The sequence below is a fragment of the Etheostoma spectabile genome, chromosome 21 (assembly GCF_008692095.1).
Source record: "Etheostoma spectabile isolate EspeVRDwgs_2016 chromosome 21, UIUC_Espe_1.0, whole genome shotgun sequence".
Classification (NCBI taxonomy): Eukaryota; Metazoa; Chordata; class Actinopteri; order Perciformes; family Percidae; genus Etheostoma; species Etheostoma spectabile.
The window spans coordinates 12,640,785-12,656,294 of NC_045753.1; the positions used below are offsets into that span (position 1 = coordinate 12,640,785).

General features: G+C 41.9%; 2 protein-coding genes across 17 annotated transcripts in view; one reads left to right on the top strand and one right to left on the bottom strand.

The window, feature by feature from the left end:
* The window catches only part of tanc2b (tetratricopeptide repeat, ankyrin repeat and coiled-coil containing 2b), a 147,329-nt gene extending 140,332 nt beyond the window's left edge, over positions 1-6,997 (top strand). For 13 of the 16 annotated variants that reach the window (XM_032502276.1, XM_032502279.1, XM_032502278.1 and 10 more), the window contains 5 exons: positions 691-720; positions 2,001-2,092; positions 3,369-3,515; positions 3,726-3,826; positions 3,978-6,997. In XM_032502276.1, coding sequence (XP_032358167.1) covers positions 691-720; positions 2,001-2,092; positions 3,369-3,515; positions 3,726-3,826; positions 3,978-6,051 — 2,444 coding nt within the window. In that variant the 3' untranslated portion in view covers positions 6,052-6,997. The remainder of the gene's footprint in view (positions 1-690; positions 721-2,000; positions 2,093-3,368; positions 3,516-3,725; positions 3,827-3,977) is intronic. The other 3 variants (XM_032502277.1, XM_032502274.1, XM_032502272.1) reach the window with 2 other exon arrangements.
* Positions 6,998-8,529: 1,532 nt separating this feature from the next.
* Positions 8,530-13,672, bottom strand: g6pc3 (glucose-6-phosphatase catalytic subunit 3). Its single transcript, XM_032502303.1, has 6 exons — positions 13,309-13,672; positions 11,724-11,830; positions 11,534-11,624; positions 11,317-11,435; positions 10,714-10,855; positions 8,530-10,594 (listed from the first exon to the last, which is right to left on the bottom strand). The coding sequence occupies exons 1-6, from the start codon at positions 13,524-13,526 to the stop codon at positions 10,252-10,254; spliced, it is 1,020 nt and encodes a 339-aa protein (XP_032358194.1). The 5' UTR covers positions 13,527-13,672; the 3' UTR covers positions 8,530-10,251.
* Between the last annotated feature and the right edge of the window lie 1,838 nt (positions 13,673-15,510).

Sequence of the window (15,510 nt, forward strand, 5' to 3'; positions counted from 1 at the left end):
AAGGGAGATTTCAAAGATGAGAACGCACTTCCTTTTAAGTACACACTTCCTGCTGGTCATTATAGTGCAGTATGTCTCATTTTACTGCTGTAAGCCATGGATTCACGTTTGTGTCTCCATGACGCTGAAACCACTTCCTGCTATTATATGTCATCCACCCCCCCACTGCTGCATCGTGCTGCTTTTCCTCAGCTATTTATGGGTCTGATGTGCCTTTCTTTTTAATGTTCTACTGTTGCCACTGTGTTGTTTTGCTTTTTCTCTCTCTGTCTGTTTGTCTCTATCAGTCCAGCTATCTCCCTCTTTCTCTCTCAATCCCATCCTCTCTCTACTCCTAGCGATTGCTCAGTGACAGGTTGTTATTAGCGCTTGTAATGTTTCTTTTCGGTATCTCTCTGTTTTCCTTTTTTCCCCCATTTTGTTTTTGCTGAGGCACTTATTTCCGCTTCTCACTGCTGCTTTTTTTGTGTTCCTTTTCTCACTTCTCCTTCTCCTCCACCGCCATCTCCTTTCTTTCTCTTTCACCTTCACAATGTTTCTATCTGTTTTCTCTGGCAATTCTGGCCTTCCCTTCCTCGCTCTGCCCTCCCACTTAAACTCCTTCCCTTGCTCATGAACCCCTCCTTCTCCACCCCCTCACCCAATACCCCTCCTCTTGCCCCCATCCTCCGCCTCTCTCTCCGGCCCCAGGATGTCAGACGCTGCCCAGTCGGCCCCGAGGTAAAGCCAAGGCTGTCGACTTCTCACCCCACCAGGCATTTTGACAGCTCTATCTCCTCTCTCTGTGTTGTCTGTATCGTCCTAAGTGTCGGCAGGCCAGCTTAGCTACCAAATCTTCTCAAACTGACAAATAATAACATGCAAAGGTATTAGCACTGACAGTGATGCGGTCGGGATTGCCTAGAGGTAGATGCTAACATCCAAGTGGTTAATGACAGCATGCCCTGCCTCCAGCCTGTGACGTCGTATCAAAGTGTTGACCTTCCATCCCACAGATGCATGACGGAAGCCCTCAGTAACACTTGCGTGGTAGTGATTTAGCTGAAGTGCATGTATTTGTAATTCCTCTGTACCACCACCACCACCACAGACTGAGGTGATAAACCACTGTGCTGTGCATCGTTCATCTTCCAGACGTTTCCTCAATGTCAGCTAGGCCAGTCAGCAGCATTCCTACCCTCACCACCAGCTCAGAGGACAGCTAACGCCTGCAGAGCTCCGTTATATCCCTCCTGCTTGCCTCTTTTGTTTATAGTAACTGCCCTGTGTCTCCTTGTGCAAGATCCCCTACCTTTTCATCTCTGTGGTGTGTGTACATGTGTCAAGGATTGCTGTTGCGCAGATACAGAAAAAAAACACTTTAGTTTTAGTCAAGGGACAAACAGTCTTTAGGGATTAAGTGTCTTTTTTTTCCCTTTCTGTTTTAAATGCATGACACAAGTTGTCCTGCTCTCCTGCTGTTTTGGATCACATCGCTGAATCAGTCAGTAGTACGAACGATGACTGTACATCTGCACTTCTTGACAAGACAGAAAGTGTGTGTTGATAGAAAGACATGACAGCAGTTGTTTTTTTGTTTTTTGTTGGGTTTGCCTGGGCCAAAACATATTTGCTACAAATAATAGTTTAATCAACAATTTGAAAAAAATTCAAAATGTGCTCTTCCTGCACTCTAATTAGGCAAACTTGACTCTCACCAGGGTTAAAAATAATAATAATAATAATAATTGGCATATAGTATTTGACCCAGGTCTGATGGCCCATAGCGAGGTCACAGTGTTCTCAAGGTGTCAGAGCAGATTTTTGTAATCTTTTCTCTGCAGTGGATTGCCTGTCTTTTCTCCTCCATTCCCCATTTTGGCTGTTGTCCTCATCCCTGTTATTAATGTTGTGTGTAGTGTGACTCCCAGTCGCTCCTTCCTTCTTCCTCTTCTGCTTATTGCTGTGTGTCGTTCTCACTGTGTTTTTGTTTTCATCTGCTCTTTTCCTGTGTTACCCAGGTCCAGCCACATGGGCCATGGCCACCTCCAAACCCGACATCATGATCATCTTACTCAGCAAACTCATCGAGGAGGGGGACAGCTACTACAAGGTCAGGGAACAGGCCAGCCACTCTGGAGCTCAACTTTTTATGGATTGAATTAAAAATAAATCTGTGATATGATAAATATCTTCTAAATGTGAAATGTAAAAATATACCGATATCATACCACATACATATTTAATATTACTTTCTCATCAACAACCGTGTATCAATCCTATATCTTTTTGTTATGAGCAATACTGTGTGGCCAAAGTAGAACAAGTTATATTATATTAAATACATATATTAATACTGACTCTTCATGTGGGGTTTTAGTACATCTGTATTGTCATACATTCTATTAGTATTTTATTAGTATTTATTATTTAGTATAAGTATTTCCCTGATCACCCAAGTATTTCACTGTCAAAGACAAGAAAATAGATATAAGTTTTTTAAAGTTGACCTACATATTATTATCATATTATCTAAACAAATTATTAAAGGGTCCCATATTGTAAAAAGTGAGATTTCCATGTCTTTTTTAAAGGTCCTATGACATGCTGCTTTTTGGATGCTTTTACATAGGCCTTAGTGGTACCTTAATACTTTCCTTAGGATGTGCCATTTCTGTGTCTGTAGCTTTAAATGCTAATGAGGAGGAGAGAAGCAGGACAAGGGAAGGTGGGGTGTGGCCTTGTCCAGCTTGCCATGGGCAAAGCAGAGAAAGGGGAGGTAACCTTTCCCCTTACGACGTCATGAGGAGCAAGATTCCAGATTGGCCCATCTGAGCTTTCATTTTCTCAAAGGCAGAGCAGGACACCCAGGGCTCGGATTACACCTATCGCCATTTCTAGCCACTGGGGGACCATAGGCAGGCTGGGGGAACGCATATTAATGTTAAAAAAACCTCATAAAGTGAAATTTTCATGCTATGGGACTAGTAATCGTAAAACAGGTTGAGGTTCTTTATGAATACTGTGAAAGTATCAAAACGCTCAATTCACAGGCCGTATTTAGAAACTGTGCCTTTAAACAAACCATCAGGAAGGTCCTGGTAGGTAGAAAAGGCCGTTACAAAGACCCAAAAATTCAGGTATATTCATATACACAGTATGATAAAACAAATGTGTTTTTGGAACATTAAAGCATGTAAACATGCTCTAGGAGAAACCAAAAATACAAGTATGAACCTGGAAATAAGCATGATATGGGACCTTTAACAAATGTTATGATAAATGTATCTGAATGTCTAGCTTTGGTTCATATTGTGAAGGTTTTCAGATTAGCTTTTTATTTTACTGTGAAGGGAGGATAACCAGATTTCCTTATGTTTGTCCAACAGAAGGGGAAGGTGAAGGAGGCAGCGCAGCGTTATCAGTATGCCCTCAAAAAGTTTCCACGCGAAGGCTTCAGCGAGGACCTCAAGACATTCAGGGAACTCAAAGTATCACTCTTCCTCAACCTGTCCCGATGTCGGAGGAAAATGAATGTAAGTCTGCAGAGGACCGCCACAAATGATTTGTTAAAAAATGTTTCCGGGATTTACTGAAGTAGACTTATTTTAGATTCTCTTTTGGCAATTTATCGTAATAAAGAAGCAAACCAAGCAGTATAAGACACCTGGACATACTGAGGATAATGCTTTATTTTCCTATGTCTTGACTATTGATATGTGTTGGGTGTTGTTCAATCTCTCCAGGACTTTGGGATGGCTGAGGAATTTGCTACGAAGGCACTTGAACTGAAACCAAAATCGTATGAGGCATATTATGCCAGAGCACGCGCCAAGCGTAGCAGCAGGTACACTCCCTTCCTCTATATACATCCTAGTCATTTAAATATGTGAAATTCTTGTGACTCCAATATGCTCTTCCATACAGTTTTCTGTCTCGTCAATTGTTAGCGATTTTGGACAATTGTAACTTTTCCCCAAAAACTTTTCCATTTTCAGACAATTTCCTGAAGCCTTAGAGGACCTAAATGAAGCCATAAAGCAGTGCCCCAACAACCGAGAGATCCTGCGGCTGCTCCAGAGGGTGGAGGAGGAATATCATCAGCTCAACCAGGAAGAGCACCAGCAGCAGGACCTGGAGCTGGAGCCTCCTCCCTCCCCTCCTCCTACGCCTCCCCCAGAAGATGAGGAGTCCCTGTCCCTGTCCTTGTCCATGCCTCTTCCTCCTCCCCCAGAACCTCGTCTGGAAGACATGGAGCCTGTCCAGGACCTGTTTGAGGACGAGGACTACCTGGAGCAGGAGCTGGAGGCCATGTCTGTGGGTCTGCCCCCACCTGAGTCTCACACCAATCCTTCCAGCCTTCCCATCATTCAGAGCCCACCGCTCTCCCCTACACATCCAGATCACATCTATTTAACTGGAGGTTCGCCCATGGGCCAGCCCTACGAATATCACCCCACCTCCTCTTCCATGTCCTCTCCTACCCGCGGGTCATACCAGCCCACATCGCCCTCCCTCTCCCCGACACATCAGAACCACTACCGACACAGCCCGCCTCATACCTCCCCAGTGCATCAGTCGTCCTACGGCTTCAGCCCGCCTTCTATGGGTGGTGGGGGTCAGAGCATGGATCACCAGAGCCCTCCGCCTTCCCCTTTACGTCGGGCTGCTCAATACAGAGCCAGTCCACCAGTAGAGAGTGTTTGTCTGTACAGGTCCCAGTCTGGGTCACCTGTGCGGTACCAGACAGAGCAACTCCCCGGCCGACCCAAATCTCCCCTCTCTAAGATGAGCAGCCAGCGTTCATTCCAGCTGAGCTCTCAGCCCTCTCTGGCCTCCCAGCACCACCAAGCCCAAGGCCTTCGTCTTCAGCCTTCTATAGCCCAAATAGTCCGCACAAACCAGCCCAGCAATGTGATGGGCAACAGCATCTACGGTGGCCAAATGGGCCACTCAATGGGTGGTCGCTACCAGGGGGGTTCAGTGGACGTTGAGAGTCGGCTGGTGTACCAGCCTTCCCTGGATGGACGGTCCATGCCCCAGGTCCAGCCCAGCCTCAGTTCTGGGGCCCTCTGTCAGCACGGTGGCCGAGGAGGGGTTATGGAGTCGGGCCTGTTGAAGGATGAACTACCCCAACGCCCCTCCTCTGCCTACCGCGCCAGCAGCGGGGGCCCGGGGGGCATCCGTTACAGCCAGACACCTCAGATAAGCCGTAGCCAGTCAGCCGCCTACTACCCAGTGTCTGAACACATACTGGAGCGAGCCAACGCCATGCCCCCCTGCCAGCTGGGCTCTCCTGAGATCCCCCACATGGTGAGACGCCCCGTCAGTGCCAATACTACTGAGATGAAGCAGCATGTGCCCACACCCAGGCCTCTTATCCATTCTCAGAGCGTAGGCCTTCGATTCTCCCCCTCCAGCAACAACATTTCAACTGGATCCACCTCAAATTTAGCGCCCGGTTTCAGGCCTTCCTCTTCCATTCAGCAGATGGAGATCCCCCTGCAAACCACATATGAGCGCACTTGTGATGACATGTCTCCCATCTCTCCCTCCCAAGGTGGTGGTGGGCTGTATCCGGGCGAGCCCACCCGCTCTCGGAACACACCCTTCATGGGCATCATAGACAAGACGGCGCGGACTCAGCAGTATCTGCATCAACCCTCGCGGTCCAGGGCAATGACATCCATGGACTCTGCCATCAGCCCCACTTCGCCTGGCCAGCTGGTCCAGCAAGGCTCCACCTACAGTCCCCCCGCCTCACTGGGCAATATTGCCTACTACAACAAGACCAACAACGCCCAGAATGGACACCTGTTGGAGGAGGACTACTACACCCAGTCCCAGCCCCCCTCGCTGGGCAAGCTGGCCAACGGCTCTCGCGGCAGTGGGGACATCTTGGAGCGGGTCAGCCAGGTGCCCACCTACCCGGATGTGAAGGTGGCGAGGACTCTGCCCGTGGCACAGGCCTACCAGGACAACATGTACCGCCAGCTCTCGCGTGACTCCCGGACCCAAGGCCCCACATCCCCCATCAAACCAAAGAGACCATTTGTGGAGTCAAACGTGTGATGGCCTGTCTGTGATTGGGTGGTTGAACTGGGCATGTTAGTGGGAGTGAGAGGAGGAAAATATTTAGCTCAACAGCAGACGCTGCTGACCCTTGTGTATGTGACATGGATGAACTCATCTTTAAGAACTCATCAGAGACCGTCAGAGAGAAAACCACACACTAAGGATATTAGACATTATCTTTAAAACATAACTAACAGTGAGAAGCGATTATTTCATTAACATATTCTGCACACAGGTGGGATAACAGGAGGGTCCTAAGTTCTGATCTCATTCTAAATCAAAGACTAGTGCACTTCCAGAATGTCGTGTGGCACAAAGTTCCCACAAGTGAACACAACAGGTGGGACTGTAGGAGTGAAAGTACTAATCATCGGACTCTACTTGTGGACTTGTATCCATCTTCTGTTCTTTCAAAGTGTGCTCTTAACCAAGGTTGCTAGTAGGCTCTATTCTATGTAATACAATATTATATGTTCAATACTGTACATTGCTCAGAAAATACAAATGGCTCAACAACTCAGTACTTAGAGAAAAATTACAATATTTATAATTAAGTTATATATTGTACATAGGAAGAAAACATAGTTTGCGTTTGAATTGTATACTGTTAACCCTGCCTTTGTGTCCCACTGCTAGTCATATGGATGTGGAAAACCAACCAGGGTGAGGATTGAGGGACATTGACCAACTTTGAATGATATAATTACCTCTATTGTGTCAAAATAAAAAAGATTTTGTCATGATTTAATGAAAGAAATTGCTTTCTATGCTGCAATGCGTCCTCAATAATCTGAAGGCTGCAACTAACAAATATTTTCTTTATCGATTCATCTGCAGATTTTTTTGTTGTTGTAAAATGTCTGAAAATAGTAACATATGCACAGTATAATCTAACAAGACGTCTTCAAATGTCGTGTTTTGTCCGACCCACATTCCAAAACCCCAAAATACAATGACATAAAATTTGCAATGACATAAACACAGAGAAAAGCAGCTAATCCTTACATTAAGAAGCTAGAACAATGACATGTTTGGCCTATTTATTTCCTGTCAATAGTTTTGAGCTCGTGGTTTATAAACACAAATTGAGATTCAAATCTTACCCAGAGTACCACAAAGTGCATGTATGTAACAATCTAAACTGCATTTTGGTAGAATGAAAAACCAACAATTGCAAATGGTCCTTACTCCTTTTTTGCATAATTTTTGAAACCGGCCTTTTTTCCTAATTTCTGAAGTTCAGATAGAAATTATTACTTTTCTATATTCCTTTTTGTTATCATTACTGTATCACAGACCTTGTTATATACCTTAATGTCAAGGCTGCGATCTCGAAAGTTTTCTTGACATATTGGACCAGCTCCCCTGTCGATGAACAGCATTTTTTTGTGATCAATTTTTTATTTTATTTTTTACTATTAACCGCTTTGAATACTAATCATCTGCTTATATAAACAGGCAAAGCATCAATTTCTTTCATTTTGTACAAGCTCATATAATGTTTTTGCAGTATTCATAAAAACCTGTTTCGAGGACCGATTGCTGTATTAGATTTTTATTTAAATTGGCCTTAAGTGCAATAAATTAGTTTCTAGTTTGTTTTTTTTGGTTACAAGAATTTCAAATCCATGAATGATGCGGGTCAAATGATGAATAGTAAAACCTGTAGTAGGTGATTTTGTCATGTGGCACATTAAAGTTCGTCTTTGTCCCTCGTCCGTAGGTAATTGCGCTATGTTCCTAAGAGAGCTAATACGACAGTACATATGCTAGTGATGGGTTACAATGGATAGTGCTCAGCGATTAAAAGCAAGCAAATGCATACAGGACCACTGTTACAGACATTTCCCTTTCTCCTTCATCAGTTTGTGTTGTTTCCTTTTACCCACAATGCATTTTTATTCCGTCACTTCTGCACTAAAAATGCCTGTTAAGTTCTTAACTAAGGGTGCACTTTATGTATTTTACTTACTTTGTTGTTATGATTGTTGCATTTAGAAAAAGTGGTTGTGTGATCAGGAAGACCTCTGACCAGTGATACCAGACTATCATAGACACTATTATTATTATTATATGATTTACAAAGCAGTGATGAATGACAATATGAAGAGCAAACCATGTTTTTAAACTGATGAAGATGTATAGACTTTCTAGCACAAGTTGTATGTACTGACTCAGATATTCCACTCGGTCCAGCTCGGGTTTGTAAGGGAAGCAAGTCTGTTTCAAATCTTATTTAAGTATTTCCACATCATAAAAAAAGTCTCTGTCTATCTCTTAATTAGCCAGTCTAATCCACTGGTCTTGCACACGTGTTGGAATTGTCGAATCCACTGCAAAAAAAGAAAAGAAAACAAGTATGACTCCATATTTGGAGTTTGGATGATAGAGAAAGTGGAATAATGAGAATATGGAGTTATTTGTATATGTGGGAAAGGTTATAGACCATTTGTCTGTAACATTTTATTTTGGGAGCTCTGATAAAGAATACCTAAAGAGACATTCTCAGTTTCACCTGCTACCAGAGAGATGCCCTACTTATCTTTGCAGAAATGAAGGTATAAACTGTATTATACTTAATTTAAGAAGACATCTAAGTTGAGGGTATTTGAGGGTGTATGGTTTCAAGCTGTCTATGTATATTAGTTTGCTGTAAATAGTCTGATGCATGTTCTATTCTTTCAATGAGCTCAAGCAGAAACAGAAACATGTATAGCAGTGTTCTGACTCTGGTGTGTGATATAATAATCTGATCAAGATAAGGAGACTATCCCTGAACTATCCTTATCATTTCCCTTCAACCTCACCAGACAAAAGCAAAAGGTTCTTTTATTTTATTTTAATGTATTTGCTTGCTGAGCAGAGTTCTCTTGTCTGTAAATGTGAGCTTTCAGATCGCTGTGATGAAAAGTTTAATTAAAAACAATAAAAAAGAATGTGTTTTTATCTCATGATAAATGATTGTAATCTGTACAGTTCAACCTATGTAATGGAGAAAAAAAGAACATATTTATAAATGGTTACCAACTGAAACGCCCTGCATGTCAGTCATTTATTTTAGATTTGAATAGAACATACACATGTAATTTGGATGATTTTGGTCCACAAAACAAAATAAAACACCAGTGTGTCAATAAAGTAACAAACTTATATACAGTATAATATAATCCATTACAACTAACAAAAATACTGCATTCGTAAAGCTATTAATATTTGAAACAATGGTGTTTCATTGGATTCTATTGTATTGTCAAGTGTTCACCTTTTAAACAAAGTTTGACCGAAATATTTTTTTAATTGTTGAAATGTGCAATGTGTATTTACAGGTCTTGGGCTTCCAGATGGAGATGGGCAAAATCTGACAAATTGCCTCAAGTGATTTTACTTGAGTCATCGTCCGTTATGGCTGAAAACTACAATTAAAGAAATCTGTGAGTTAAAAAGCTGCGGCTCAGGACTACATGCTACTAGCATGACACACCAGAATCTCAGAACTGAATTGTTGGTGGTTGAGTTGTAAAGTGGGCAATTTAGGTGCCATGTTTTGACAAGGAAGAAGAGGGAAGTTTGGGGTCTCCTGCTGGAGCTGCTTTTCTTTTTTTAATCTGATTTACACAATCTTTTACCTAATGGTAAGGTCTGAGGGCTGAAACATCGTCGACAAAGTGAGTACAAACGATCAAAAAAGATGTTTTCTCCGAAGCCTTTTTTCTCCGGTAACATTCAGAAGCTAGACCATGCCCAATGGGGTTTTCAAGCATGTATCATATTTTGTGATGTGCAATACCTCGAAACTGCAATTTTCCCACAGAGCAACTCAAGATTTCCTCAAAGATATTATAATATTAACACTTATTATTGCTGTATGTAGATTTACTGCAAATGCGCAATCAAGGAAGGCTTGTATCACGTGGACGCGCCGACAGTTTCGTTGTCATTATTTAGAATTCCTCATGGGGGAGACAGAAACTACGCACCATAGCTTTAAGGACCATGTAAGCATTTAAAAAGATTACGTCACTGACTCCTGCAAGTTGAATTGTAAGTGAACAAAAACAAATGTCGAGTAACTACCTACAGCTTTTACACACTTGTTAAATACATAAAATAGACATTTAAAGTGCCCAGAAACTCAGGAGGAAGCTATAGTCTTTGGAGGTGTGAAAGACACCTTTAACATTGAGGGGGAAATAGTTTCTAGTCCTTCTTCTTTTTGTGTGTGAACAGGTAAACCAGTCCAGGCACAAGCACCATGACTATCTGAGGCACTATGACGAATTTGACAAAGAACAGGCCATAGAAGAGTCCTTGTGGTCGGACCGGGAGCGGCAGACGATTGACGTGGTACAGTCCCATGGACGAAATGGCCAGAGACAAAGCCCGTGGAGCCCAAGGCAGAGAATATCCGCCAGGCTTCCAGTACTGGGCCAGCCCCAAACCCAGAAGGGCCCCGCAGTCTCGAGTCAGAGATGAGAATGGGGCTGAATCCAAACGAACCCACTCTGCACGACTGCACCATTTCTTAGCCAAGGTGATAGACCTGTGGAATAGATAGAATATATGTCCAGTCTAGGAAAGAAAGATTTACTTCACCTCACAGAGATTATTACGCACTGAACAGACTCACCAATACACATGAATGTAATAAAAAAGACTAACCAGGAGAGGTCGATTCCCAGCTGCTGCAGTCCAGCATGCAGCATCAGAGTACCGAGCAGCAGACCGATGCTGAAGCTAAAGAAGAACAGCAGGGGGCGTCCTTCAGGTACTCTGCGGCTCAGAACAATCCCCAGAATGAAACCTGACAAAAGAAAGTCAATCAATTCAAATTTGCAATGAAAGATATACTGTATCGCTTAACCTCTGGGGTCGTAAAGGGTAGAAAACAATTGCTATGAAATTGTACTGCTAACACAATATATTCTGTGACATATTTTTCAACCATTTTTCCATATCGTTTATACGGCAGTTAACATCTCTGTGGGAATTGTTGCACATCAATTAACTAGAATTTTTGTAGTAATTTTGAATGAACGTGATTTTTGCATTAGTGTGAAGAAGTACTTCATTTCAATAGTTTAGCCAAAAACAGCCAATACTGTCCAGTTGTTTTACCCATTCATTTTACAGAGAATATACTATATACAGTATATATGTATCAACATTTTTTTATGTAAAATGGTATATACAGAGAGAAGATTAAACCCATATAGCCTACCCGCACTCCATGTTTAAGCTTGTGCATGGAACTGTAGGTCAGACCTGTAATGGAGCCAGCGATGACCTGGTGAGGGAAGTGGGCGAGGATAAAGATCCTGGAGATTCCAACGGCCACCAGCATCCCCACATAGAGCAGGTAGGGAGCAGCTGATAACACCACACTGGAGCCACAGAGAAAGAGATATTCATTCAAAAATAGCTCTGATATGTTTCAACTTCTTTAGCAGTGCATTTTTCAAAGCCAAAACAGCGTTTATACCTGTGAGTGCGCAAGTACAGAGATGACCCCAGTGAGGACACCACGACCCACCAGACTGCTGCCGTCACCATCGCATGTCCCGATGGACTCCCTGGGAGACGGACATTAGCTTTACAGCTGACAAGTGCAATGAATTAAGTGTACTGTCTGTGACTGGTGCATGTTATACTTTTCTTTTAGGTCTTCTCACCTGGGCCGGTTTCACAGGTGGAGGAAAACTGGTGCACGTTGGGTTGCTTGTTGACGAAGAGACCTGATTCACCTATCCACCAGAAAGGCCTTTCTCCAAACAGCATCCTGGGAAACAAACATTTATGTATTGGTCATAAACATACATGGTACCACAGTCTGTAACAGCATGACTTTAGGTAGCGTTTATACTCTGGATATTAAATCTACTTCTGTTTGTCCTAACATTGTTTGTACAACAATCATTTAATACTAATTTCCCTTTCAGGTTCTAGTGCCTTGTTTACCTTTATCCCATAATTCCTACCAAGATTTTATAATTTCCTAGTATATAATAATTGGTCCTGCTGCACTCCTTGCTATGCGGTGACCTGCCACACCCTGCCGTGTCCTGCTATGCTCTGCTGTGCCATGCTGCATCCTGTGGCACCCTGCGGTGCTCTGCTGTGCCATGCTGCATCCTGTGGCACCCTGCGGTGCTCTGCTGTGCCATGCTGCATCCTGTGGCACCCTGCGGTGCTCTGCTGTGCCATGCTGCATCCTGTGGCACCCTGCGGTGCTCTGCTGTGCCATGCTGCATCCTGTGGCACCCTGCGGTGCTCTGCTGTGCCACGAACAACTATGACTACTATTTATAGTCATTGTTCCATTATCTTTATTGTAACTGTTATTGCCACTGTTCATCACACCCCCAACCGGCCCCGTCAGACACCGCCTACCAAGAGCCGGGGTCTGTCCCAGGTTTCTTCCTAAAAGAAAGTTTTTCCACTAATGCTTGCTCTTGGGAGAATTACTGCAAATGTTGGGTCTATGTACAGTATATTAATTAGAGTGTGGTCTAGACCTACTCTGTAAAGTGTCTCGAGATAACTGATGTTATGATGTGATACTAAAAAATGAACTTGAAATCATCAAAACATAATTTCTAAAATATTTTTCTTGCAATTCATAATTCTCTTTAAACCAATTCATCAGCAACCTTGTTCCCATCTACTGCCATTTGTGCTGGTATTGAACAAAATATACATCTGTTCCCTGTTTTAGAAGGTTTCTGAAACTGGATTAAGAACTGTGCATTTCAGCTGTGACATTCTAGTTTTCACCTGATTGTTTAACCTTAGCTATCCATTGTAGACTAATGTGTAGAGTGGTGTGTAGTGTGGTGTGTGTGTGTGTGTGTGTGTGTGTAGATAATCTATTGGATTTTTTTCGGGTTTTAACAATGCCTAACACATTTGGGTCCCTGGATCCATCTGTAAACATATGTAAATAGTTATCAGAATCAAAATCAAATACCACGGCTAATAACTACCGTTACTAGACTGTCCTTTATATAAAAGGTTCCGCTTTTATCGGTTTCACCTCGAACAGTACACACGGTGGGGACTGCATTTCCTGCAACGTCAACAGAATAAAACATACATTTCTTTCTGACTTCATTGTTGTGAATACGATATGAATATCTACCTGATATTAGCTGATTTGAATGGCAACAGCCAACTTTATTGTCGTGCTAACGTGTTAGAGGTAACTAAAAGCTACACATTAAAAATAATATTTAAACATGCTGCTTCTTCTTGCCTTACCATTTAAACACCAAGTTCAACCACTCCGATATCGCTGCCACCCAAAGCACCGCGACTCCAGCTCGTTTGCTGATGAAATATGTGAAAGGAAAGACGAGCAGGAAAGCTGCTTTGGGGTCTCCAATGTGAGTGACAACTAGCCACATTTTTTCTTGACTTATCGTCCTCTGCTGGAGACTTTCAGCCATCCAGATGCCTTGGGTGTAAACGGCCTCCATGACTGCGTCTTCTCCCAAATACAACGTCGCAAACTCAAACTGCGGTCCTGATTACAGAGTAAAAGAGAATCTTTCCTGATTATGTTGTAGTTCAGGAAGTGCTGCAGCATGCAGTATGGAAGCCTATTTCCGCCAACGTGATAAATAAATAATAATTGTAATGAGAAACTTTGTCAAAATCTTGAGTTAGTATTTATCTCAAACTCATGAACTAGCCTAGTATTTAAAAATGATGACTTTGCATATTTTGAGAAAGCGTCTCATTATTAAAGATACTAAGTCATTATTTTGAGACACTAAAACATTATGTGTGAGATACTAAGTTGTTATTTTGAGATACCAAGGCGATGTTCACACTTAGTGTTTTGGTTTCAAAAAAGCAGCCGAGAGTGTCTTTTGTTGCTATAACAACAGCTACTGCACGAGTAGGCTATGCAAGAGCGCTATGTGGAGCGGTGCTAATGCTAACGTTAGATAAAACAAAGCGGTGGAGCGAGCTAGAGAAAGAACAGAGAGGAAGCAGTTCTACTAGCGTTAGATAAAACAAAGCGGTGGAGCGAGCTAAGAACAGAGAGGTAGCTGTTCTACTAGCGTTAGATAAAACAAAGCGGTGGAGCGAGCTAAGAACAGAGAGGTAGCTGTTCTACTTTTTTTTGTTTTTTTGTTTTTACGGTTTACTCCATAGGATTATAATGTAAAACAGATGCTGGCAGCTTAATAAAGAAGAAGACACCAAGTGAACACAGCCTAAATCATTGTTTTTTAATTTGAAATACTAAGTCATTATTTTTAGTTGCTATCTTATACATTTTTTTCTCATCATAATTGTCATCATAAAGTTTCTCGTCATAATTACTATTACAGGCTCTTTTTTATCACATTTGCGGGAAGGGGCTTCCATACACCAAGCAGTACCGTCATATCTCCGGTAGGCCACTTTTTTCCGCCTAGGATGGCGAAGGCATGACCCACCTACTCTTTCTCTGATTGGCTAGTACTCGCTGCCTTCTCTGGCTGGGTTGGTTAGGGTTAGGAAAGAGGCGTGGTTAACGTACGCTGGCAAAAAAATACTCGACTCTGGCAGGGAGAGGACTTTGAATGGAGAGCAGTTGAATCAATGGGAGACAAAGCCACAACTTTGTACTTTGATTAATGGAATTATAGGCTATTTACATTTAATCTACAATTAAAACATTCAGTAGATAATATATAATGATAAAGCATAATGTTAAATAGTAAATATAGTTTGTTGTAATACGAAAAAATGTGATGGTCGTTTGGAATAAATTACCACAACCTGACATGCATTTTTTTAAACTTAATTTAAAAAAAACTTGTGTATTATATATATATACATATTGCCTTCCTTATTTTTAAGATCTTAGTGTTAACATATTGATGCAGTTCTTGATCAAAACATCATGTCCACAGTTTGGTTTGGAGTCCACCCATTACTTCTTGTGAATGTGGAGTTGCCCAAATAATATGATTAGATTGGAATGTAATTAAATAGTTTGCCTAGTTTCTTCTTTCTATACGATGTTGGACATCAACCCAAAATATTCTTGTATGCATACAGTGATAAAATAAATGTCAGATTGTTTCTTCTTCTAGTTCACAGAAAGTTCAATAATATTCAATATCAAGTCTAAATTTCTTTAATGTATTTTTTGCTCAATATATTTTATGCAAGATTTTCAACAAAACATCTTCAACTTTGTTATATTAAGACAGAATTTGTCTCCAACTAACCCCATTTCCTGCTAATTTATTCTCCCTAAAGTGAAGTCCAAAAGAAAAGGAACGAATCAGAGAAGAAAAAGAAAAGGTGCATGTGTCCTGTTCTCTTCACATACCGTATATTCCTACTGTTCAACCGGTAAAACATGTCCTGTTCTGTAGACATGGTCGTTATTTATTTATTCATGTACAGTCCAATATGACTGTCAGTTGTAAGAAAACTTGTTTAATTTGTTATGAATCT